Source organism: Rhinatrema bivittatum, chromosome 8, assembly GCF_901001135.1.
Source record: "Rhinatrema bivittatum chromosome 8, aRhiBiv1.1, whole genome shotgun sequence".
Taxonomy (NCBI): domain Eukaryota; kingdom Metazoa; phylum Chordata; class Amphibia; order Gymnophiona; family Rhinatrematidae; genus Rhinatrema; species Rhinatrema bivittatum.
The window spans coordinates 172,345,029-172,371,838 of NC_042622.1; the positions used below are offsets into that span (position 1 = coordinate 172,345,029).

The window sequence follows — 26,810 nt, forward strand, 5'->3', positions numbered from 1 at the left end:
TTCACCTTGTGCTGCTTTCTGTATAAGCCTGGGAAGTGTGAGAATCTGTAACCTCGGCCTCCACAGCACGGTGGGATTAAAGTTAACGGGCTCTCCGATCATGAGAAACTCTGTACCTGGTACATTTTAGACCCAGGAGTGAGCTTATCTTGGAAGCAACTGAACAGTCCATCATGAAAAAAATGCTTCTTTTGTCTATCACCTCCAGGTTTTCCTCTTTTTATTTCACAGAATAAAAAATAGATGAAATTGAAACTTTATTTCTGTCTGTTATTTTTTGCTCATTCAAATATTTTTCTGTGATGAATATCTAAGGAAAAATTATATTTAAATTTAGCCCTGATATATAGACAGACAAAAAAAAACATTTATGTAACACACATCCCCTTGATCTTTTCCTACAAGAGGGAACAAAATCACAGCCTGTGGCTGGATAAGGCAGGCTTTTCAGCAACGTGAACAGATCAGAGGTAAGAGTGGATTTTGGTTTGGAGTGAAATGGCTGCTGTGAAGCTGTTCATGTCCCTGTGACTCAGGGAGCGGATCTGGTCAGTGAACTGTGGTTGCGCAAGCTGTGCACGTCCCTTATTAAATGGTAGGACCGAGGCCAGGCTGCCTGTAGCACATGCATAGCTTGAATGGGGATATGTGGCTTTCCGTCGTAACAGGAGCTGTTCAGCCCAGCATTTTCACCCCCTTAGTCTACAGACTCTCTTGGGTAAGTGCATTAGACCTGGGGGATTAGAGCCCTGGTTTTTTGAGCCTATCAATCTTTTCGTCTTCCAGTGGATGTTTATTTCCTTAATACCTAGCAGAGTAACATTCTACCAACGTTGTTCAGACCAGATCAATCTTTAGACCTACTGGCAGCATAGTTTTAGCAGTAATCAGGCCTATCCTGTAAAGTGCGGCCGCGTTTACCCTGCTCCTAAGCCGTTTTTAACTTCGTTTTCGGCCGCGTTAGCCCTTCATGCGATCTCGAATCCCCTTTAACCTACTCCTACCGCGTCCTAAATTCCCCGGGCAACCCCTTCCGCCCGCGGCATGCATATTGCATGCAAACGAGCGAATTAGCGCGATATTGCATGCAAACGAGCGAATTAGCTATTCCCTAGCATCCCGTAACCCGCGCCCTGACTAACGCTAGTTTTCTCTGCCGTTTTGTCGCGCGTTTAACCTGCAAACTTACCTCCTACCCTGACCCAGGCGGTAGAGGCATGGGTAAGGGTAGGTGGAAAGCTTTCCCCCAGCCCCCGCTCGCCTGCCCCGGCCGCGATCATGGGTGCCGGTCTCCGTGGCAGCCCCAGTCCTCTCCCCTGCTCCCGAAGCCAAAAAAAAAAAAAAAGCGTAAAAAACGTTGCAGCCCCCCTCTGATGTCCGGACTGGGGCTGCCACGGAGACTACAACGGCAAAGCGACTTTTGGGTTTTTTTTTGCTTCGCCGTTGTCAGTGTGCCCCCTCCTCTCGGAAGCCATCATCAGGAACACATGCGATCGTAGCTCCTCCCGACGAAGATGGCCGCCTGCACGGGGAAAGCGTGCAATTGGCCGCTGAAGACGTGACGTCACGAAGTCACGTCTTCAGCGGCCAATTGTACGCTTCCCCCGATCGCAGGGGTTCCTGATGATGGCTTCAGAAAAGTAAGTTGGCAGGCGTCCAAAAGCGACTTACTTTTGGGATCTGTCAAGATCCCAAAAGTAAGTCGCTTTTGGGAAAAAAAAAAATTGTCGCTTTGAAAAAAAAAACAAACCCAAAATTGCTTTTGGTTTTTTTTGCCGTTGCTTCGCCGCTGTCTTCGCCGTTGCTTCGACGCTGTCAGTGTGCCCCCTCCTCCCGGAGCAAGGCTGCTTTTCGCGCCATGCTCCGAGAGGAGGGGGCACACTGACAGTGGCGAAGGAAAAAAACCAAAAGCAAGAAGTAAGTCGCTTCCCCGCTTCACTCTTCCCTCCACCCGGAGCAGGGCGCGAAAAGCAGCCTTGCTCCGGGAAGAGGGAAGAGTGAAGCGGGGAAGCGACTTACTTTTTGCTTTTGGTTTTTTCGCTTCCTGGTATCTGTCATTTCAAATGACATTTGAAATGACAGATACCAGCGTGCCGTGAAGCCTTAGGCCCGCGCACCCAGGATCCTGTATAGGCGCTCTATCCAGTATCCTGGATTGCGCGGGACTAAGGCTTTTCGGACGTGGCTTACATTTACATATAATTAGGCTTCAGGATCGAGCGGTAGGTGAGCTGCACTGTGCGGGCGGTAACCGCGGGTGCCGTAGGCACTAACGCAGCTCTTCCTACCGCTCGGTACTGGATTGGCCTGTATGTTTGGTTGCAGTGTTAGTATATTCAACATATCCCTACACAAAGGTAAACTTTTAACTTATATGTGAAATTTACTAGACATTTTAAGGTAAATTTAAAGAACTGCATGCGAGCATTCGTGTGCACGTGGTTCCTGGTATATACATACGGATGTACTGATTTTATAATATGTGCACATGCGCGCGCCCGATTTATATCCGCGCACGCATAAGGGGAGGAAACTTTACTACATACGTGTGGCGACATGATAGGCCCTAATCCCAGTTCCCTCCCAGTCTGCTCTAATAAAGGAGTGGACTTGGAGGGAACTTTCTAAACCCCCGACCCCTTAAACCACACTAACTAATCTATTTTTTTTGTTTTAAAACTTACCCGCTGTCCCGTGCAGAAGCAGGTTGCCCAAGCCGGTGAGATCCCAGCGCGTGGTTCAGCAGGACAATGCCTAATGGCGCTGTCCCGGCCCACCCCTTTGCGAAAAATCCTTTCTTCTGCGCGTACCGGGAGATATGCATGTGGCATTTTGAAAATCCCTGTGGTGCACGCGCAGCCCAGCCACACGTAGCTTCCCTGTTTCAAGCACGCCAGGTTTTTAAAATCTGGCCTTTTCTGTCAAGGTTAGTAATTGATGCCAATCAAACTGTGCCAACAATATTATAAAGTAGAGGTGGCCCATTTTTGGATTATGCACCAAAGGGGCCAGGGGTAAGGTTGACATTTGGCTGGTTTGATCAGCTTTTTGAGTAAGTGGGGTTGGCAGCACCTTTTCAATTAACAATATAATTGCAGGTAATCCACCAACTGTCTGCGTTCCCAGTTCATCCCATACACTATTGCCTTCTTCAGACCCGTCCTCTTTCCCAGCAGTTGCATTCACTCATGGAGTGCGGGGACTGTGAGTGCACCCCAGCTCACAGTCCCTGCACATGAGTGCTTCTGCACTGGCGAGAAGCTGAACCCAGGGTGCGCCACACAGCTGCGTCCCAATACACCTGAGGTGGAGGAGAGCTGGTTATTTGGAGGAGTCTGTCTGTTTTGTTTGTATTTTTGTTTTCCTATCACATTGGTAATTATAGGCTGGGTTTACTCTACATATATTAAAGTAAAATCTCATGTGGCATTTTTGTCTATAACATCTTCTTCCTCCAGAACTAGATTTTACTGAAGTGGGGGTGAGAGGAGGTGCTGAGGAGGTTTATAAGACTCCATAGATTGAGAGGCTTCTTCAACATAGAATTTCTGGCTGCAACATAAGTAAACAGTCCCACAAGATTACAAATTGTGCTTCAGCAATTGCAATTTTATAAAAAAAATGTCTGTGGTACTCCGTGACAGTAGGGGGCACATGTACACACACACAATTTAATAGCAGATCACTTTACTATAGGAAATGAGCAGATCGCAAAACACTGTAAATAGCAGGTACTCTTAATCATGATTTCTCAACATATAATATCTGAATGGAATACTTTTATTCCATCAATTAAGTAGACTGACATCATCCAGTGGTACCAAACACTCATCTGTCTCCAAGCTAGTAGAACTTTGAGCTCAGCTGAGCATGTGTGGGAGTTTCTGTATGGACATTGCCTCATGAGTCTCTTCGTCTTCATAGTAAGTTGTCTCATTGCCTCTGCAGCCCCAAAAATGCTACAAAAAACCCCAAAAAAAATCATAACACCAAAGTGTGGCCTTCTCTTTTGGACAGAAGAAGAAATCAACTACTCGAGTGGTTTTAAAACTTACATCTGTGGAAAGATTGTGTCCCTCACCAAGGGGCATGAATTGTTACTGATGCCTCTATCCCAAACACGACTAGAACTGCTATGCCTGTGGATGGATGTTCCTGTGCTCGCAGAGGTCCGGGGCACTTCACATTAAGCAACTGTGTAAATATCTCCAGAGTCACAGTAGGTCCTTGGCCCACAGTGCAGCCTTGTCTGCCTCACCAAGAAAAGAGCAGGAGCTCATCACAAACTCCTATGTGCTCAGATCGAAGCCATAGGGTTGAGTTCTATCAGCCACCTTGTGTCGAAGCAGCATCAATCTCTGGAGCCATCACAGTCTATGTCAAAGAAGCACAAACATTCTAAGTGGGGTGCATCAGCATTTGCACCATCAGCACCAACAGCATTGATGCACAGTGCACCAACTCGCCCAATGCATTTTCCACAGATGCAATTGACACATGGCACATTGAAGTACTCCATGCAAGATGTGCCGATGTGCTCAACCTATTAATGCTCCAATGCCAAGAAAGTATGCAGCCTCAATGCATTATGATGCATCTGCCCTGCGATCACATGGTGCTCAGGATCCTATAATCACACGATCGTGGGATGTACAGTGCAAGGAACCACATTGCAACTCCAATGCAACTAACATAATGCCATCGACCTGTGCCAGATTTTTCGATATGCGTCTCAAACAACCTGTCAAAGTATGCCAAAGCATCCATGGTGTCCAAACATTGTATCTCATCAAAGCCATTGATTCATCCACCTCAGACTTTTTTATCAAGCTGCATTCCAACACAATTCATCCTAGATCTTCAGGAGGGGTCAGGTTGCCCTTGATGTTAGCGATAATGAGGGTGCTCACGCCACCTAGATTAGTGGTGGAAGGACTTCGCCTGGAGATTGCAGAACCAATCACTTCCATAGTGCCACTTCTGACAGGCTACCCTTTCTCATGCAGGAGCCTATCCTGGTCTCAGACGAGGATATCATGCCACCCACACCAGGCCAGAGGACACATCAGTTCAACCAATTGCAGACTTGCTGGGAGATCCATCAACCCGTGGTAGTGCTCTAATGCATGTTAAACAGCTTGTATCTTGTGATGTATACAATATTTTGAATATTCACGCCAAGGTTCCCCCTATTACAATGACCTTATTTTCATATGATTTGTATACATGAATAATGCAAATGCATGCAAAGAAGGTCATGCATAGGCAATTCAATGCAAATATTTTATCATGGCAAACCAAGAAGATGGTCAGCTGCAATTAAAATAGCACTTATTTCAAAAGCATTAAATGTGAGGTAGGAGGCCCGGCACCCTAACGCAGGTCCCAAGGTTCCTGCCTCACATTTAAAGTGGCAGCCAAAAAAAAAAAAAGTGTAAAAATGGGGAGGTGGAGTGAGGATCAGGGCTGCCTCCCAAGTTTTAAAAATTTACAAAAATACATGGCAACAGCCCTGGCACCCCCCCCCCCCCCCACCACCTAAATCCATCAAATAAAATAGAGACTCTGGCCTCTGTCTCCATCCCCACCATCCCAAGTGAAAACTGTCCTGAAACTCACCCCACCCCCCCAAATCAAAAATCAGGTCCGTCCCCCCCAAACCTTAAAATGGATCCCATGTAGGAGCCAGGTACAAAATGGCGCTGATCTGACCTTGCCACAGTGATGTACTGGAGTATGATCCAGAGATCAGATTTGGGGGGAGGTGGAGGGACCGTGCCGTGTGGGTGCATCTCTTTTATTTTTAAACATTATAGTGGCCCCAGATTGAGATGGGGTCAGCCCTGATCCCTACTCATCCCCCTCCCTGTTACGCTACTATTATTTTAATTTTGGGCCAGCAGCCCTTTAAGGCAATGGCATTCCCATGAGGTTGGGGCTGCTAGTGTGTTCTTTTGGCTGCAAGCAAAAGAACATGCCAGAGAGCTACAATGTTTTTCAGGGGAGGGGCCCCACTATCTTGGCAACACCCCCCTCCCCTACAATGGTGGGACCCTTCCTGCAATAAAACAGCATGGCTTAGTGAATCTAGGCCTTAGTGAGGAGTTTGAACATTCTGTTTCCACTCTTCTGGTAAGGGGAAGAATCCACATGTTTAGGAAAGAGTGGCATTAAATTACTGGGTCCTCCAAGTTGTCTAGTCTGGTTACCGGTTGCATTTCTCCTGGCCTCCATCCCTCCCACATTGTTCTGTGGTCAATCCAGATTCCTCTCCATTTAATGCAGCTTCGACTGAATGTCTATTCACTTCTCCAACAACAAGCAATGAAACCAATCCCAGCATCTTGCTCTGGGTTTCTTTTCCCAATACTTTCTTATCGCCAAGAAAACAGGAGGGCTGCGGCCCATTCTCGACTTGAGATGCCTGAATAAACATAGAACAATAGAACATAGAAATGACGGCAGAAGAAGACCAAACGGCCCATCCAGTCTGCCCAGCAAGCTACGCACTTTATCCTTTTTTTTTTTTGTTCCTTTTTCTCTCTCCCATCTGTTACTATTGGCTTCCAGTACCCTCCAGCCCTAATTCCCCTCCACCCCACCACCAATGTAGTGAGCAGCGCCGTATCTGCATCCAAGTGAACATCCAGCTCAATTAGGGGTAGCAACCGCTGCAACAAGCAGGCCACACCCCTGCCCCATACTCTTATCCACCCCTGTTTTTTTTTTTTGTTTGTTTTTGATTTTTTTTTGGAGATGGCAGCCCTCCATTCTTCCGCTCCATGAAGGTGGAACACCAACCACTGGCATCCCGCTCCGTGAATGCCTCTGTGGCTACTGCCGCTCCGTGCAGTGTTTTGCTGCCTCCTTTTTATTCATGCCCTCTAGACTTGATGGATCCACAGTGTTTATCCCACGCCCCTTTGAAGTCCTTCACGGTTTTAGATTTCACCACTTCCTCCGGAAGGGCATTCCAGGCATCCACCACCCTTTCCGTGAAGAAATACTTCCTGACATTGGTTCTTAGTCTTCCTCCTTGGAGCCTCAGCTCGTGACCTCTGGTTCTGCTGATTTTTTTTCTGACTGAAAAGGTTTGTCGTTGTCTTTGGATCATTAAAGTTTTTCAAGTATCTGAAAGTCTGAATCATATCACCCCTGCTCCTCCTTTCCTCCAGGGAGTACATATTTAGATTCTTCAATCTCTCCTCATATGTCATCCGATGAAGACCCTCCACCTTCCTGGTCGCCCTTCTCTGTACCGCTTCCATCTTGTCTTTGTCTCTTTGTAGATACGGTCTCCAGAACTGAACACAGTACTCCCAGGTGAGGCCTCACCAAGGACCTGTACAAGGGGATAATCACTTCCCTTTTCTTACTCTATATTCCTCTCTCTATGCAGCCCAGCATTCTTCTGGCTTTTGCTATCGCCTTGTCGCATTATTTCGCAGACTTCATCTCAGTAGACACTATCACCCCAAGGTCTCTCTCCTGCTCCGTGCACATCAGCCTTTCCCCCCCCCATCGAATACAGTTCATTCGGATTTCCACTCCCCATATGCATGACTTTGCACTTCTTGGCATTGAATCTCAGCTGCCATATTTTCGACCACTCTTCCAGTTTCCTTAAATCCCGTCTCATTCTCTCCACTCCTTCCGGTGTGTCCACTCTGTTGCAGATCTTAGTGTCATCCGTAAAAAGACAAACCTTACCTTCTATCCCGTCCGCAATGTCGCTCACAAAGATATTGAACAGGACCGGTCCCAACACCGATCCTTGCGGTACACCACTTAAAACCGCTCTCTCTTCAGAGAAAGTTCCATTTACCATCACACATTGTCTTCTGTCTGTCAACCAGTTTGCAATCCAGTTCACCACCTCAGCACTCACTCCTAAGCTTCTCGTTTTATTCACCAGTCTCCTGGGACAAGCTGGGTAGAGCAGGGCACTTCCTGGAACTTTAATAGTCCTTTATCTATTAAATGATCCCTCAGCACTTATGTGCCAATATTAAACAGATTATTAAAGACAGCTCTACAATAAGAGAAATGCAGGTATACTGAATCTTAAAGCAAACAATTAGCAAAGAACCAGACCAATAATATACTCCAGCCTGTGCACTGGCCACAATGGTTCTGCTTCTCTAAGTTTACCTCCCCCAAGGTCTGAGACACTCCCAATCCAGTTGGATCAGGTCACTTCTAGAAGTTTGTCTGTCCTTTTTTGTCAATTTTTTTAAAACAGTCTTTATGCCCCAATATTAAGATTTAAACAGATTATTTGTGCCAGCTAACTCCAAATGAGAAATAGATTTTATCAGATTAAAAGCTGGAGTGTTTTTTTTTTTTTTTTAATCTTAACTCTATAGCAGAGCAACCAAATAGCAAATTAATTTACTAGAATAATATCTTACTATAAAGAAATGAAAACACAGACAGGAATTATTCACAGAAGCCTTCTACAATACTTATAAGTAATAAGCAAGAATACTTAGCCACAATGAGAATTCAGTTCCACAAAGAGAAATCAGCTCCAGCCTGTGCACTGGCCACAATGGTTCTCCTCATAAATATACTCCAAGAGAAATTTAAAAAATGAACTCCCTTGGCACAATCCTGCCTACAGGATGATGAACGGATATGGTTTATTTAAACATGTTTTATATTCTGCTTATAAAGAACCTGCCATGTTAAGCAGATCACAAAACAAAATCATATCATATAGTCACATAATTACAACTTCACATAACAAACCCATGCCTAAAAATCAATTAGCATTAAACCTCCAAAGGCTTTTTGGAACAAAGTTTTTAGTTGTCTGCAAAATAAACATAAATCATCTCTAGCCGGCAAGGAATTAGGCAAAGTGTTCCATAGGGATAGGCCTTCAATAGAGAATGCCTGACTTCCTATCTCCTTCAGACTGCATTCCTAATAGGAAGAATAGCTAAAAGGCCTTTATCCTGAGACAGAAGGGTCCAAGAGATGGTATAAAAGTCCAACAAGCTAGGCAAATAAAAAGACCCATTTTTATAGATTTAAAAATAATAACCCTTGGATCTAAAGAATGCATACACTCTCATACCCATCCAGCTTTCATACTGGTGCTACTGCTGCTTCCAGGTGGATACTTCTACTACCAGTACAAAGTATTCCCATTTTGTCCTCTCATAAGCCTTGATGGTCTCTGAAAAATACCTTGTGGTAGTAGCAGCTCATTTTTGTTGGCATGGAATTCATCTTCCCATACCTGGCCAATTAGCTTATCACAGTGAACTCAAGGGACGAAGTGCTCCACTCTCTGAGCTCAACCATTGTTCATCTGTATCGCTAAGGTTTCCTGATCAACTTTGAGAAATTGAGCATGAAGCCCACTCGGACACTCATTCATTTGGGCTTGGATAAATTTGATGCAGGAAAGAGCATTCCTGTCTCCTGTCTAAGCAAACGCCATGATGTCATTCATTCACAGCCTCCTCTCTTCTCCATGCTCATCTGCTGAATGACGCCTGGTAATTCTTGATCACAAGGTAGTGGCCATCCATATTATTTTGCTGACTTTTCTCACATCCGTTACCTCCACTGGGGTCTGCATACCCAGTGGAATCAACTAACTCAACCTTTGAGTCTTCAGTGCAACTCACAATGACCATGAAATGAGTTACAGTGGTGCCTACACTGTGAGTTTTCAAGGAAGGAGCCTCTCTTCGCTCATTCCCTTATCAAGTGGTTCTGGCAATTGATGCCTCCACCATAGGGTGGGGAGCACACACCGGAACACTTCAAACATAAAGCATCTGGATTCTTCGAGAGCTGTTATCAAATCAGTCTTCTAGAATTGAGAGTAATCTGATATGCTCTAGCAACCTTTGTGTATCTCCTTCGAGGGAAGAGCATCCTGATTCAAACAGGCAACCAGTTGTAATTTTTTATGTTGACAAGCAAGGAGGAATGGGATCATGGCCTCTCTGCCAGGAGGCCCCGAAAATGTGGAATTGGGCAAAAAGACATCAAGCTCTACAGGCCACCTATCTGCCGGTCTTCTCTAACATGCTGGCAGATTAACTCAGCAGAGTGTTTCAACTACACAAGTGGTCTTTACAATAATCAGTGGTTGACAAACTAAATCAATTTTGTTCAATTCTGCCAAGCGATCAGACTAGCTCAAGATGCTTTCCTCCTTGACTAGGGACAAAGCCTCATGTATGCTTTTCTATTGTTACTATTTATTGCCAGAATGGTGCAGAAGGTTATTTATGATCATGCTCATCTGATCCTTATAGCCCCAGCATAGCCTACACAGATCTAGTATGCATATCTCATACAACTTTCCCACCTCTGGGAATGGATCATGCATTTGTTAATTCAATAAGATGGGACATTGTACCATCCCAATCTTTCAGGCCTCAATCTCACAGCTTGGATGATGAATGCTCAGTGATCAAGGTCCACCACTTACCTACAGAAATTGTGGACATGCTGGTCTCATCTAGAAAACCTTCAATTAGAAGAAACTTTGCCTTCAAATGGAATAGGAACTTCAAATGGCATGTTCATCATATTACCCCTATGTTGGCCGATCTTCATTGGCTGACTGTTCACCATCATGTATGTAATATTTAGAATCACAATGTTGGTCCACAGACTTGATTGTCTAACTTGGGCTAATGCCCTACTTTAAGTCTATAATTTTACACGATCATTAAGATCTTCCCAGAGAGGCCTCCTTTATGTCCCCTCTGTGACGAGCTCAACTAGCAAACACTTGAGAATCTGTTTTCTCAGTCTCTGCTTCCACCATTTGGAATTCTCTCCCAGAAGCTGTATGTTTGGTAGACTGCTCAAAAACCTTTAAATCAATGTTAAAAATAATTTTGTGCAAGCAAGGATTTGACTAAGGAAGCTGAACTCTGATGTAATTTATGACTTGGTTTATGTGCAGATTTCAGTTTTGTTGTAGTTTGTATATTACTGTATGTGATTTTGTAAATTGCTTAGGCATTTAAGCAATAAATAAAACGCTTTAGACTATATTTTTGTCACCCTAAGTACCTGCTAAAATATCTGCTCCATCTTTGTCTCAGGCCTTGCCACCTCTTCGGTGTGAGTGCACCTCAGTGCTATAGAGAGCAAACCGATCGCCACTCATCACTGATATCTCGGTTAATGAAAGATGGACCCCAGTATCCCAGCTAACTATCTCCCTATTTCTAACTTGCCTTTCATAGCTAAAATAATGAGAAAATAGTCAATACACAGCTTACTGAATTCCTTGAAGAGCACAACACCCTTCACCCGGCTCAGTTTGGCTTTCGTAAAGCCCGTAACACTGAAAGCCGCCTCCTTACCCTTTTCTGCGCTGCAACGGTTCTCTTCTTATCTCGACAACAGAAATTACACTGTAAAAATAGCCAATTGCGAATCATCCCACATTCCCCTTTCCCAGGGTGTCCTGCAGGGCTCCTCCCTCTCTTCCACGCTCTTCAATATCTATCTCCTCCCCCTCTGCTATCTCTTCTCTGATCTTGGCCTAAAGTTCTTCATGTATGCTGACGACGTTCAAATCCTCATCCCGCTTCAAGAATCCCTCCCCAAAATATTACAGTTTTGGGATTCCTGCCTTACTTCAATTAACACCCTCCTCTCAAATCTTCATCTCGCTTTAAATGTAACAAAAACGGAGCTCCTCACAATCACCAATCCCCCAGCTCGCTCGCTCCCTGCCTTAAGCAACACCAACCCTCCACCTGAAACATTCACCTGCAATGTGAGAGATCTCGGTGTCTATCTTGACCAACATTTAAATTTCAAATCTCACATCCACAATACCATAAAAACAGGCTTCTTCAAATTGCACATCCTAAAGAAACTTAAACCCCTTCTATATACCCAAGACCTCTGCACAGTCCTACAGGCAACTATCTTAACTAAACTGGACTATTGCAATTCTTTATTGCTGGGCCTCCCTCTCTCTACTGTCAAACCCCTCCAACTTTTACAGAATGCCATGGCCAGAATCCTAACAAACGCACGTAAATCGGATCACATTACCCCTATCCTAAAAGACCTCCACTGGTTACCCATAACCTCACGCATAAAATACTAAACTCTCACCATCCTCCACAATTTATTGTATAATCAAAATCACACTTGGTTCGAGAATGCACCTCTTTTCCGATCATCTAACCGCCCCTCCAGATCCAACCTTGCTGGTACCCTATACACCCCCTCCCTGCAAACGGCTCACCACACCTCAACCAGAGAAAGGGCTTTCTCTATTGCCGGCCCTTCCCTATGGAACACCCTGCCCACGGCCCTCCGTCTAGAACCTAACCTGTCTAAATTTAAAAAAGGGCTCAAAACCTGGCTCTTTACATTAGCTTACCCAGACGTTGACCAAACTTAGCTTGCACTCTAACCCCGCAGCCTACCCTTTCCCCTCTCCTCCTTTCTGCCTCTCCTTTTCTCCACCTTTCTTCACCCCAAGCAAAGACTCCAAAACCCCGCAGCCCACCCTTTCCCCCCTCCTCCTCTCTGCCTCTCCTTTTCTCCCCCATTCCTCACCTAGCAAAGACTCCAAAATATAGTGTTTCTCCCCCCTAAGCAATGACGCCTAAATTCTGTTGTTAGTTTCCCCTCACCCTCCTTTAAGCCTACCCTACCATTCTCCCCCCCCCCCCCCCCCACCCCTCTCCCTGTCACTGCCATAACTGGTCTGGTACCTACCAGCCCACCTGTACATATTGTCTATTGTTAATTTATTTTCTTCAAATGTTCCTATCAAATTTCTCTCTTTCCCTATCCTTCCTACTGCTGTGCTCTCTCCTCTTTCATTGCTGCTCCCCTTTCCCCATCCCTGTTTATTGTATTTCACTCTCTTGTTATTTTTGTTACAATGTAAACCGGCATGGTGTTCCGATGAATGTCTGTATATAAAAATCCATTATTAAATAAATAAATAAATAATGGTATCTTCCAATAAGGGCGAGCAGTAAAGGGCAGTGGCAAAAAGGTTTGCCAAAAAGGGCTCTGCGATTTATGAGGGCGCGCCACAAAAAGGCTCACCTTAATAGAGGCAAGGCTTGATAAGGGCGTGCCTGTCACCCTTTACTGCTCGCCCCGCACCCCCCACTCAGCAATCCAGGACACCCCTCCCCCCCCCCCCCCCACTTGGCGATCCAGGAGGGCTGAGTGAGGGGTGTGTGTGTGCTGTGGAGCCGCTAGAGGGAGCTCCGCCGGCGCTACATCAACAGTGGGACCTAGTGGAGGACAGCTGTTAATGTAGCGCCGCGGAGCTCCCTCTAGCGGCTCTGTGGCACCCCCTCCACTTGGCCTGAGTGGGGGGGGATTGTGGGGGTATCCTGGATTGCTGAGTGGGGAGGTGCGGGGGGGGGGGGTATCCTGGATTGCTGAGTGGGGGGGGGGTGTCTGGAACGCGCCCTTATCAATCCTCGCCTTTATTAAGGCGAGCCTTTTTTGTGGCAGCCCTCATAAATTGTACTTTTTTTTTTTTTTTTGCAGCACCTTTTTTGGCACAATGTTTTGCCCGTCGCCCTTTACTGCTCGCCCTTGTTGAAATAAACCATGAAATATCTATGGCAGGGGTAGCAAACTCTGGTGCTCGAGAGCCACAAACAGGCCTGGTTTTCAGGATCTTCTCAATGTATATGCATGAGACAGATTTGAATAGAATGGAGGTAGTGCAGCCAGCAGCTGAAACAGTTTGGGTGGTTTCTGGTGGAGACGTGGGGCTTGTGAGTAATTTAAAAATTATTTTCATAACTCAATATCAGAGCCTTTTGTTAACGAGGCAAGTAGGCAGGAATGCATTTGCAGACTAAAGTACTTCAGTCCTCATCGAAATCTTTAGACAGGAAGCAATGCCATCTGGGTCTTCACTGTAACAGAGTCCGTAAGAAACTGACAACATTAACTGACATGGCATCCTTCCAATTTGCAATGGTCTTTCATGAATAGCGAACATTTGCTATCTGTGATGAAAGCAGTTCCAAGGTTAGCTGTTTGCTGAGTAAATTATGTAGTAATTGCAAGCAAGTGACAGGTGTTTGTTTCCTTAGGGATATTGGATACGTGTCAGGATGTGACTTTAGAGCACTGCTGGGCACCAGTGAAGCAATCTGATTGGATCCTGGTGATCACATGAGCACCCCACCTCTGGTAATGCCTAGTTCAACTTGTCTGTTTCTGCTTGGTTTTGTGATAGCCTTAAAATGTTGGGTTGCTAAGTGTTCACAAGGAGTTTGTGACATGCAGTTATGTTCTGAGGCAGGTGGCAGAGAACTGTATATCAGATCCATAAATACACAGTTCTCTCAAGCTGTATTTTTATAAACTAGAGGGGAATTTTCAGACGTCGTTAACCCAGGTAAGTAGACTGTGTGAAAATTGCCCACCCCTGTAAGTGGGTAGAAGTTCGCATAGGGATTATCAGTGTGCATTTTTTACTTGCGGGTAAAAGAGAGGGGCTTGACGGCGGGATTAGGTTGGGAGAAGCAATAAGATGAATAGTGTTTGTTTGTTCTTTTTTCAGGGGAAAGGGATCCGCAGGAAAAGAAGGTGCAAATCTCTTGCAGTTAGTTTGTCCCTAGGCAATTTTCAAAGGGAAAGTACCTGAGAACCGGTGCAAAATCCATGGGGGGGGAAAAGTACCCACAGACTGTGCAACAGTGCAGGCACGTCTGAAAATTTCCAAAACAAACTTTGTTGAATGCTGGGCTAGAAACGTTGCTTTGTGGCTGCTAGAACAAGAGCTAATGGCATAAGTCCACCTATGGCAAACAAAGGCATTCTTTCTTGAGATTTTAGGATTTTCCCATGCCAGTAGTAATGGCTTCAAAGAAGCTTCTTCTCAGGCACTTGATGTTTGCTTGCCTTTGTTTTCTTCATTCCTTCTGCCTACCTGGCAGAGGTGCAACACTGACGGACAGCTTAAAACATTGCTAGTTGCTGCCAAAGGGGAACTGGTTGTCGCCATGACACTATGAACAGCATAAAGACTGAGCAATTTGGGATCCCACATTTGGGTAAATGGTGCTCTAAATCCAAATCATTATGTTATAGCCTCTAACGTGACTACCAGGAAGTACATTTGGGAATATGGACACAGGAGAGAACAACCAGTGGTACTGTAATATTTGTTATAACTCTGGTACATAGACAACACACAAAATTAGAACCTAGGTAAGCCAGTTCTATGCAGAAATAGTTTTCTATGCCTAGTGCTTTCTATTACCCGAGCCAGCCGATTCCTCACTTTGTCCAGAAGCAAAGGAAACAGGTGAGCCCGGGGTCTGGTCTGGTCAGTAGTCAGCTGCTACTGTTGTACTGTGTGGTGTTTGTTTTTTCTTCCACACATTATGATGGCCCTTTGTTGCGCAGGCTGCACTGCCAGAGGTTTTTTTTTCTTATCTTTCTAATTGGCGGTAGTCTGAGAAGCTTTGATCCATGAGCTGATGTTGGAACTGGTAGTCTCATGTAGAAAAGGGGGAGAGCAGGAGCACCGTCTCTTGCTCGAGGATAGTTTAGCCTTGAGTTGGTCATGTAGATTGTTAGTAGGCTGAAGGAGTATCTTTCTTGTAGATAGTTGCTAGATCTCTTGTTTTTTCATGCAAAATGTCTTGAACATGCTGGGAATCATTTCTTTTCTTCTGTGGGAAAGTATCTGTTTCTTCATGTCGCCCCGAAGTGTGTTCTTCATACTGGTGCAAAGGTGGAAGGAGCTGGACAACCCTTAATCTGACTGACTAGGCCTCACCACTAATGCTAAGCTAATGCTCCTGTCCACCTCAGAACTGTACTAGCCCTAACTCCCCCTTAAGGTATCTAAGGGAACTGACAGGAACTGGCATGACTGATGATACCTAATCAGTATAATGATGTCATAAGCAAATCATTAATATTAAATAGTTTTACATTTCGCTGCCTCCATAAAGAATGTTTGGGATGGATTACAGCAAACACATTAATAAAATACAATAAAATAAATAACATAAAAAACAGCTAATACAATAAAACAACTAAAATCTCACAAACATTTTAAACAAAAACCTTGTAAAGAAGGAAGGTTTTTAGCTGTTTTCGGAATACATTAACATCAGGCTTACTGCACAGCTGGTCAGGTAGCTTATTCTATAAAATTGGTTGGTATATGAGAAGACGTCAACTAGGCAAGTTATATATATTTAATCAGTAATCAGAATTACTATTATTAAAGGTGAGATTATCATAATTGAAATGAAATGATTGCAACATGGTTATCTATAGTAATCAGAAGCAATAAGGAGCATATGAACTCTATAACTCTACAAATTGCAGTGAATGTATCATAATAACATGCAAAAGTAGTGATGTTTAACCCAACCAGGGAATGAGAAGAGGTGCACAATTTGAGTAAACATGATGGCTAACTGTGTGTGAAACATTTTCTACAAAAGGCCATTAGCAGGAGGAGATCATCACCTAAAAATGTCACACCATGAGTGTCTCCCAAATGTCTTAATGTCTATGGCTAATTGGAGTAATAGTAGCAAGTGAATAGAAAGTTTATCATTTGGGAAATGGTTCTCTTCCTTAAGACAATGCCAGACTAAATGAATTATTTGCGTCCATATTTACTAATGAGGATGTTGGGGAGATACCAATTCCAAAGATGGTTTTCAAGGGTGATGAGTCAGACGAACTGAACCAAATCACTGTGAATCAGGAAGATGTAGTAGCCCAGATTGACAAACTAAAGAGTAGCAAATCACCTGGACCAGATGGTATGCATCCTAGGGTACTGAAGGAACTCAAAAATGAAATTTCTGACCTATTAGTTAAAATTTTTAACCTATCATTAAAATCATCCATTGTACCTGAAGACTGGAGGGTGGCCAATGTAACCCCAATATTTAAAAAGGGCTCCAGGGGCGATCCGGGTAACTATAGACTAGTGAGCCTGACTTCAGTGCCGGGAAAAATAGTGGAAACTATTCTAAAGATCAAAATCATAGAGCATAAAGAAAGACATGGTTTAATGGAACACAGTCAACATGGATTTACCCAAGGGAAGTCTTGCCTAACAAATCTTTTTTTTTTTTTTTTTTTTTTTGAAGGGGTTAATAAACGTGGATAAAGGTGAACCAGTAGATTTGGATTTTCAGAAGGTGTTCGACAAAGTGCCTCATGAGAGACTCCTAAGAAAACTAAAAAGTCAGGGGTAGGAGGCCATGTCCTTTTGTGGATTACAAACTGGTTAAAAGACAAGAAACAGAGAGTAGGATTAAATGGTCAATTTTCTCAGTGGAAAAGGGTTAACAGTGGAGTGCCCCAGGGATCTGTACTTGGCCCGGGGCTTTTCAATATATATATAAATGATCTGGAAAGGAATATGACTAGTGAGGTTATCAAATTTGCAGACAATACAAAATTATTCAGATTAGTTAAATCACAAGTGGATTGTGATACATTACAAGACTGGAAGATTGGGCATACAAATGGCAGATGAAATTTAATGTGGACAAGTGCAAGGTGTTGCATAAGGGAAAAATAAACCTTGCTGTAATTACACGATGTTAGGTTCCATATTAGGAGCTACCACCCAGGAAAAAGATCTAAGCATTATAGTGGATAATACTTTAAAATCGTCGTCTCAGTGTGCTCCAGCAGTCAAAAAAAGCAAACAGAATGTTAGGAATTATTAGGAAGGGAATGGTTAATAAAACGGAAAATGTCATAATGCCTCTATATCGCTCCCTGGTGAGACCACACCTTGAATACTGTGTACAATTCTGGTCTCTGCATCTCAAAAAAGATATAGTTGCAATGGAGAAGGTACAGAGAAGGGCAACCAGAATGACAGAGGGGAGGGAACAGCTCCCCTATGAGGAAAATCTGAAGAGGGTTAGGGCTGTTCAGCTTGGAGAAGAGATGGCTGAGGGGGGGATATGATAGAGGTATTTTAAGATCATGAGAGGTCTTGGACAAGTAGATGTGAATCTGTTATTTACACTTTCGAATAATAGAAAGACTAGGAGGCATTCCATGAAGTTAGCAAGTAGCACATTTAAGACTAATCGGAGAAAATTCTTTTTCACTCAATGCACAATAAAGCTCTGGAATTTGTTGCCAGAGGATGTGGTTAGTGCAGTTAGTGTAACTGGGTTCAAAAAAGGTTTGGATAAGTTCTTGGAGGAGAAGTCCATTAACTGCTATTAATCAAGTTTACTTAGGGAATAACCACAGCTATTAATTGCATCAGTAGCATGGGTTCTTCTTAGTGTTTGGGTAATTGCCAGGTTCTTTTGGCCTGGTTTGGCCTCTGTTGGAAACAGGATGCTGGGCTTGATGGACCCTTGGTCTGACCCAGCATGGCAATTTCTTATGTTCTTATGATGTTAGGGAGCAACATAAAGAGGGATAAATCCAAACGAATTTCAGCAATTAGATATTAAAGCCAAATGGCATGAGCAGAAATTGGGATGGAGCATGTGGAACGCTTACAGTCCAGGAATGATAAGTATCCTGGACCCAATATATCTTAATATATTGGTGAAAGAGGATCATCCTCACTGTGGTCCTGAAAGAAGAACCAGAGCAGGCCTACAAGGGCATGTCGGTCATTACCCATCAAATGCAGTAATGGGAACACTTTTAATTTTGTTAAACTATGCCTGGGAATGGTTTGCAAGCCCTCAGTGAGTTTGGTAAGCAGCGTTCCAAACTAATTTCTTTAAGTGGCTGAACTTTGGTGAAGCCTGAAATGCCCAGTTTGTGGAGAGCAGCTGGAGTGCAACTATCTGCAGCTGCTGCTGCTAAAACCATTTTCCGTGGCAGAGTAGCAGATGGGGAGGCACTGAGGCAGCAAGGCCCCTTCTGGAGTGCACTGGGCTGAATGGAAAGGCCGCTGCTTGATTTCTCTCTCTCTTCGCCTGTGCGCTTACCTGTGATGCCCAGACCCGATCATGCACTAGAGCTCACCAGAGAGAGTCTTTCCAAGGGTTCAGCAACTGGAACTATACAGCTCTAAGAAAGCATGTTGTAATAGACAAAGGATGAGAGAGAGGGTAAGGGACTAATTCTTCCTGCCCTAATGGTATCCACAAGAGAAATGTCCAGGTGCATCTCATCATTGTGGTTCAGAGCTTTCTGCAAGGGTTTCTACAATTATTGCATTTTATGTTAAAAGATTTCCAGCACGTGCCCTCCAAACAGTTTGGGACGGGCTGCAGAATGCACATACACACATTATAAAATTGACAAATGGGACAAAGTAAAAGAACTAAACTAGGCTCTGCTGTATTACAGACAAAACAACTGTTCATTGTATCAAAGGCTTCCTTGAATGGATGCGTTTTGAGAGCCTTTTTTTGAATGCTTTTGAATTCCCGGATGCTACTGATATTTGCTGGTAAAGTGTTCATTAGAATGGGGCCAGCGATAGAAAATGCAATTAGTCTTCTAAATTGGGAGCAGGAAGAGGGTTGTAATACAATGAAACTCAGTTTAACAGGAGCTCCAGTTTGCTACAAAAATAGTTTGCTAATTTGCTTCGCCATACCAATCTCACTCTGAAAAAAAAAAAGATATAAATCACGTATTTTATAACAGTTTTAAATTATGGTTTTGAAATTGTTTATGTTGTGGTTTTTAGTTGGTTTCTCATTTTATTTTTGTTTTAAGATTGTTCTTTTTTTTTTTTTTTTTTTTTATGATCACTGCTTTGGGTGTTCCTTGGACTGGGGAGGCGGTTTAGAAATTCTTTTAAGTACATAAAAAAATGAAGACAAAAGAGATGAGACAGGCCTGCTGAGCTCTAAGGGATTGCTGGAGGGAGGAGGAGGTGACATTTCCATTTCCAGTCTCATAATAGAGCCCCCTGTTAACAAGGTTATGGATTTGCTTTATAGTTGGTTTGGGATATTTTTTTTTGTGCCACTGAGATGTATTGATGCTAAGGAGCTCTCCCCAGGAACAGTAAGAAAGTTTTGCTGTATTACAATGAATGGATGTCGTTTACAATTTTCTTGTAGCCTGGTAACGCTTAGTCTGTAATTCACTCTTTTTTTTTTTTGTTGACTTTGTCAAGAGAGTTCTGAATAGAGGTCACTAAAACCTCATATAATTCGTAGGTTCTGATGTAAAGCTTTTCTCCCATTCTCTCTGAGGGGAGAAAGCTTTAGTAAATCAGGCCCATGCTTTGCTGCTGCTTGAAGATGGTAGCAGGAATGAGCACGCTAATTTTAGAAAGGTTCTGTAGGTACGGAAGTGGCAGTATATGCAAAAGATATTACAAGGACTCTTATCTCTTCAGTACAGCAGTTGGAGGCTGGGTTAGGCAGGTTTCCCTGCCCAATCCACAAATGTTTGGCTTTAATTTCAGGAAGGGATTTTGCTAAATGCACTACATGGTCCCCAATAAAATCTTCCCGCATCCTGTATTTAATATTTACAGGTGAACTTTAGTACCCCGCCTACACGCTTATTTTTCCAGATAGGTAGAAGCGATGCCTCGTCAATTCAGCCTGTGATTTCCTGCATCCAGGCCAGTAGAGCACCTATCAGTGCTCCTAATCTAAGTGACACCTGATCCAGGACTCCCACATGAAAGCTACCTTGTACCGTACTGTAGGAACAAATTGGTCCTGCTTTCTCTAGAACCTCACGGCTAAGAGGGAAAGACAGCAAAATCAGGCAGGAGGACTTTCAGAGTACAAAATGTTATTTTTTTCTCTGTAAACAGTTTAGCTGCAGATCCTTTGTAGGCTGCCATACTGCACTTTACATGCGAGTGATATAACTCCGTTATTTTGCTTTTCTGACTGAAGAACCTTCTCCTTTGTTCTTTGCAGCCCATCACCATGACTGATACAATCTTTGGTAATGGAACAGATAAGTGGGTATGCCCAAACGATCGTCAGCTTGCTCTCCGAGCTAAGTAAGTATCGTCCTCTTGGAGGGGGTTTAGTCTTTTTTTTTTTTTTTTTTTTAACTTCAAAATGTGTGCGATTCCCTTGTGCATTGGAGAGAGAATATTGCCCAGTGTCTTTCCATCCCCACTCAAAGCAGCTACAGGCATTACAACTACTGGGGATGAGTCTCTGGCCTCCATTAATGCAGCTGCTGATTTTTTTTTTTTTTTTTCCCAGCCAGCCCAGAGCTACATTGCTGTTATATTCCCACATGTTTCAATCTGCTTTATCTCCTTTCCCTTGCACAGCACTGTGCAATACATAATAATTCTCTCTCGATGCCCAGGATTGAGTTGTAGTATCACTGCCCTGATTCAAATCCCTCGGAATAGAATTAAACAGTGATGCTTGATGGCAGAGTGCACTGCATTCCTTCTGTCCACTCTGATCTATTTGAGTCATTGCAGGTAATCGAAAGATACCTTTTATTGCCATTAAATTGGTCAAGTCAGCTCCTATGAGGAGATATTTTCTGTTTTACATTTTTTGAATCAGGTATTGTTGCCTTGCTAGTCCACTAGAATAAGCCTAAATAAGTAGACAAATAAAAAAAACCCATAAGGTGGTATCTTTGTATCAGACTATTTTGCTGTATTTCTTGGCTGTCTTTCAGGCACTAACACCCTTTTCCTCAGGTCTGAACACATTTTCTACAAAGGTGTGTCTGCTCCCGAAAGCTACTGAAGAAATGGGTTGTACCACGTTACATTACATGCATTAAGTTAGGCCTGTAGAAAGGTATCACCTTGTGATGTGCTTTTCATTTAAGTTTTATTATTGTATTCTGTCCTGGAAAATGTCCTGGGCGATACTTTCTGCATAGCCCTGGGAACTATCCAGCTGCAGGAATCTCGTAGCTGCCGAGCTGATCCTGAAGTGACTTCTTCACTAATGCTCCACAATCCTGGATGGCATTGGGAATGGAGAAGGGTTACTCTCCAGAAAGTGGTGGTTTTCATTCATGCTTGCTGGCTTGCCAGCTCTTCCTTGGAAGAGGAGCAATGGCAAATCAGAATGCTGCATTGTATTCCCTTACCTGGATGTCTGGTCCTCAGCTGAGAGTGAGCAGATATCTGTAGCCTTGAGCTAAAATGGCATGGGGCACTTCCAGGGGTTTTTATAGTTCTCATTGGAGCACATGCCCTGCATGAGCTTTGCTAAGACAAGCTCCTATGAATTTTGACTCTCTTGACTCCCCTTACAAAAATCTGTGTGTGCAGAATACTGTTAAACTCTGTCATGCGTTTCTGTAGTGGTTTAATGGGGCTGAGCTGAAGGAGACCCAGTGCCTGGGCTCTCTAATCCTTGGTCTTCTCATCTACCAGGGTACTTCGATGCCAGAGGTATAAAGTCCCTGGATGGAATAAATGACATTTTTATGGAGCAATTGGTTCAGGAACCGACAAGAGAGGGAGCAATTTTAGATCTAATTCTCAGTGGAGCACAGGATTTGGTGAGAGAGGTAACTGTGGTGGGGCCGCTTGGCAATAGTGTTCATAATATGATCAAATTTGAATTAATGATTGGAAAGGGGACAGTAAGCAAATCCACGGCTCTCATGCTAAACTTTCAAAAGGGAAATTTTGATAAAAATGAGGTAAAAAGTGTACAAGAGGCGTGGTCATTGTTAAAAAAAAAAAAAAAAAAAAAAAAAAAAAAATACCATCCTAGAAGCACAGTACAGATGTATTCCACACATTAAGAAAGGTGGAAAGAAGGCAAAACGATTACCGGCATGGTTAAAAGGGGAGGTGAAAGAAGCTATTTTAGCCAAAAGATCTTCATTCAAAAATTGGAAGAAGGATCCAACAGAAGAAAATAGGATAATGTATAAGCATTCGCAAGTTAAATGCAAGACATTGATAAGACAGGCTAAGAGAGAATTTGAAAAGAAGTTGGCCGTAGAGGCAAAAACTCACAGTAAAAACTTTTTAAAATATATCCGAAGCAGAAAGCCTGTGAGGGAGTCAGTTGGACCATTAGATGATCGAGCGGTTAAAGGGGCACTTAGAGAAGATAAGGCCATCGCGGAAAAATTAAATGATTTCTTTGCTTCGGTGTTTACTGAAGAGGATGTTGGGGGAGGTACCCGTACTGAAGAAGGTTTTCATGGGTAATGATTCAGATGGACTGAACCAAATCACGGTGAACCTAGAAGATGTGGTAGACCTGATTGACAAACTGAAGAGTAGTAAATCATCTGGATCGGATGGTATACACCCCAGAGTTCTGAAGGAACTAAAAAATGAAATTTCAGACCTATTAGTTAAAATTTGTAACTATCATTAAAATCATCCATTGTACCTGAAGACTGGAGGACAGCCAATGTAACTCCAATATTTAAAAAGGGCTCCAGGGGCGTTCCCGAAACTACAGACCGGTTAGCCTGACTTCAGTGCCAGGAAAAATAGTGGAAAGTGTTCTAAACATCAAAATCACAGAACATATAGAAAGACAGGGTTTAATGGAACAAAGTCAGCATGGCTTTACCCAGGGCAAGTCTTGCCTCACAAATCTGCTTCATTTTTTTGAAGGAGTTAATAAACATGTGGATAAAAGTGAACTGGTAGATGTAGTGTACTTGGATTTTCAGAAGGCGTTTGACAAAGTTCCTCATGAGAGGGCTTCTAGGAAAAATAAAAAGTCATGGATAGGTGGCGATGTCCTTTAGTGGATTACAAACTGGCTAAAAGACAGGAAACAGAGAGTAGGATTAAATGGACAATTTTCTCAGTGGAAGGGAGTGGGCAGTGGAGTGCCTCAGGGATCTGTATTGGGACCCTTACTTTTCAATATATTTATAAATGATCTGGAAAGAAATACGATGAGTGAGGTATTCAAATTTGCAGATGATACAAAATTGTTCAGAGTAGTTAAATCACAAGCAGATTGTGATAAATTGCAGAAAGACCTTGTAATACTGGAAAATTGAGCATCGAAATGGCAGATGAAATTTAATGTGGATAAATGCAAGGTGTGATGCATATAGGGAAAAATAACCCATGCTATAGTTACACAACGTTAGGTTCCATATTAGGTGCTACCACCCAAGAAAGAGATCTAGGCATCATAGTGGATAACACATTGAAATTGTCGGCTCACTGTGCTGCAACAGTCAAAAAAGCAAACAGAATGGGGCGGATTTTCAGAGCCCTGCTCGCGTAAATCCGCCCAAAACCGGGCGGATTTACGCGAGCAGGGCCCTGCGCGCCGGGAAGCCTATTTTACATAGGCCTCCCGGCGCGCGCAGAGCCCCGGGACTCGCGTACGTCCCGGGGTTCTCGGAGGGGGGCGTGTCGGGGGGGCGGGGCCGGAGCGCGCGGCGTTGCGGGGGCGTGTCGGCAGCGTTTTGGGGGCGGGTACGGGGCGTGGCTACGGCCCGGGGGCGTGGCCGCGCCCTCCGTACCCGCCCCCAGGTCGCGGCCCGGCGCGCAGCAGGCCCGCTGGCGCGCGGGGATTTACGTCTCCCTCCGGGAGGCGTAAATCCCCCGACAAAGGTAAGGGGGGGGTGTAGACAGGGCCGGGTGGGTGGGTTAGGTAGGGGAAGGGAGGGTAAGGTGAGGGGAGGGCAAAGGAAAGTTCCCTCCGAGGCCGCTCCGATTTCGGAGCGGCCTTGGAGGGAACGGGGGGAGGCAGCGCGGCTCGGCGCGCGTAGGCTATACAAAATCGATAGCCTTGCGCGCGCCGATCCAGGATTTTAGTGGATACGCGCGGCTCCGCGCGTATCTACTAAAATGCAGCGTACTTTTGCTTGAGTCTGATGCGCAAGCAAAAGTAGGCTGATCGCGCTTCTTTTAAAATCTACCCCAATGTTGGGAATTATTAGAACGGGAATGGCGAATAAAACGGAAAATGTCATAATGCCTCTGTATCGCTCCATGGTGAGACCATACCTTGAATACTGTGTACAATTCTGGTCGCCGCATCTCAAAATAGATATAATTGCGATGGAGAAGGTACAGAGAAGGGCGATCAAAATGATAAAGGGGATGGAACAGCTCCCCTATGAGGAAAGACTAAAGAGGTTAGGACTTTTCAGCTTGGAGAAGAGATGGCTGAGGGGGGATATGATAGAGGTGTTTAAAATCATGAGAGGTCTAGAACGGGTAGATGTGAATCGGCTATTTACTCTTTTGGATAATAGAAAGACTAGGGGGCACTCCATGAAGTTAGCATGGGGCACATTTAAAACTAATTGGAGAAAGTTCTTTTTTACTCAACGCACAATTAAACTCTGGAATTTGTTGCCAGAGGATGTGGTTAGTGCAGTTAGTATAGCTGTGTTTAAAAAAGGATTGGATAAGTTATTGGAGGAGAAGTCCATTACCTGCTATTAATTAAGTAAACTTAGAAAATAGCCACTGCTATTACTAGCAACAGTAACATGGAATAGACTTAGTTTTTGGGTACTTGCCAGGTTCTTATGGCCTGGATTGGCCACTGTTGGAAACAGGATGCTGGGCTTGATGGACCCTTGGTCTGACCCAGCATGGCATGTTCTTATGTTCTTGCAGGGTCTTGTCACAGCAGCATGTACATTTCCAACTGATAGGGACCTTGTGGCCCATTCAATTGTCCCCTGCCTTACCTAGTCTCCAGTCATCTCCCTCTGTAACTCTCCCAGGTATTTTTGAATTCTGTCAGCATATGGCATCAGATAAGGATTGTAGGGCCCATCTCATCTGCCCACTTCCTTTCCTGCTGCATTGGCATAAACCTCCCTCCCCCCAGCCGATCTCTGCCTATCCTTTCACTTTTCCCCTCTGCTGCTAGTGTCCCTAATAATAAAAGTAGTGTCTGTTTCACAGTTTGTAGATTATATTGGGCAGTCTTTTGACATTCATTTTAAACAAATCATTGAAAGTAGGACAGCTATGGCAGCCAACTTCCTTTTCTTGTGACAAATAAATAATTTGATCCTGTTCTTCCCCTGAAGGTAAATTACTGGAAATGTTGTCAAAGACTGAATTGTCTGACGCAAGGACTTCATGTTGGCGCATTCACCTTTGTTTTCTCTGATACTTACTCTTTATTCCCAACAGCAGCTGGGTGCAGGGATGGGCTCACACCTCCAGTAAGCAATGCAAGAGCCCATTTTGAAAGTCTTGTCAATTTTGTTGCATTGCAGGCTGCAGACTGGTTGGTCAGTGCACACATTCCAGACCGATAAACAGAGAAAAAGCCAGAGTCTGGACCAGAATGAAATCGAGGTCATCCTAGAGGTCATCAGACGGGCGGAAAAAATAGACTTGATTGAGCAGCAGAGAATTGGGTAATATCCGGCTGTCCTGAATGTTGTTGATCCGTGCGAAGTAGGGGTGAAGGAGATGTCTGTTGACTGACATAGGAGGGAACAGTTTGTAATTATAGTAAAGAGAGTTGAGCAGTGAAAAGCTCTGTGCTGAGTTGCCCCCCCCCCCCCCCCCCCCCCCGAATGACTGTGGCAGTGCCTCCAGATAGAGTCATAAATATCTGGGCAGGATCCACTCTACCTCATCCCAAACTTCTCCTTCCAATTTCCAATGGTGGAGATTCCACAATCTCCCTTAGTAAGTAAAAAAAAACAACCCCTTTAATTACACAAATGCATTTATTCTATTTTTTACATGTTTGTTACCCATCTTTGCGGGGCCTCTGGACATATATAAAATGCATAATTGTACACACTGATCCATACATATTAACTTCAAATATGATTTTTAAAAAAAGCATAATAAAATGACAAAAGTAGATAAAATTTAAACAAGCACCAGCGCTATATGCTACATGCTAATTTGTGAGTGCATTTAGTGGTTGCTTCACCTCGTGATGGCGTTAAACCTTCTGCCGGGCCCTGTGGAGAGA

The 26,810-nt window shown here is 43.9% G+C and overlaps 1 protein-coding gene across 30 annotated transcripts in view; it reads left to right on the forward strand.

Annotated features, from left to right (window-relative positions):
• RPH3AL (rabphilin 3A like (without C2 domains)) overlaps positions 1-26,810 on the forward strand; it is a 262,037-nt gene that overhangs the window by 69,499 nt on the left and 165,728 nt on the right. For 19 of the 30 annotated variants that reach the window (XM_029611428.1, XM_029611424.1, XM_029611443.1 and 16 more), the window contains 2 exons: positions 20,847-20,932; positions 26,095-26,238. In XM_029611428.1, the coding sequence (XP_029467288.1) occupies positions 20,847-20,932; positions 26,095-26,238 (230 nt within the window). Of the gene's footprint in view, positions 1-14,075; positions 14,176-20,846; positions 20,933-26,094; positions 26,239-26,810 lie in introns of all 30 variants that reach the window. The other 11 variants (XM_029611436.1, XM_029611431.1, XM_029611438.1 and 8 more) reach the window with 1 other exon arrangement.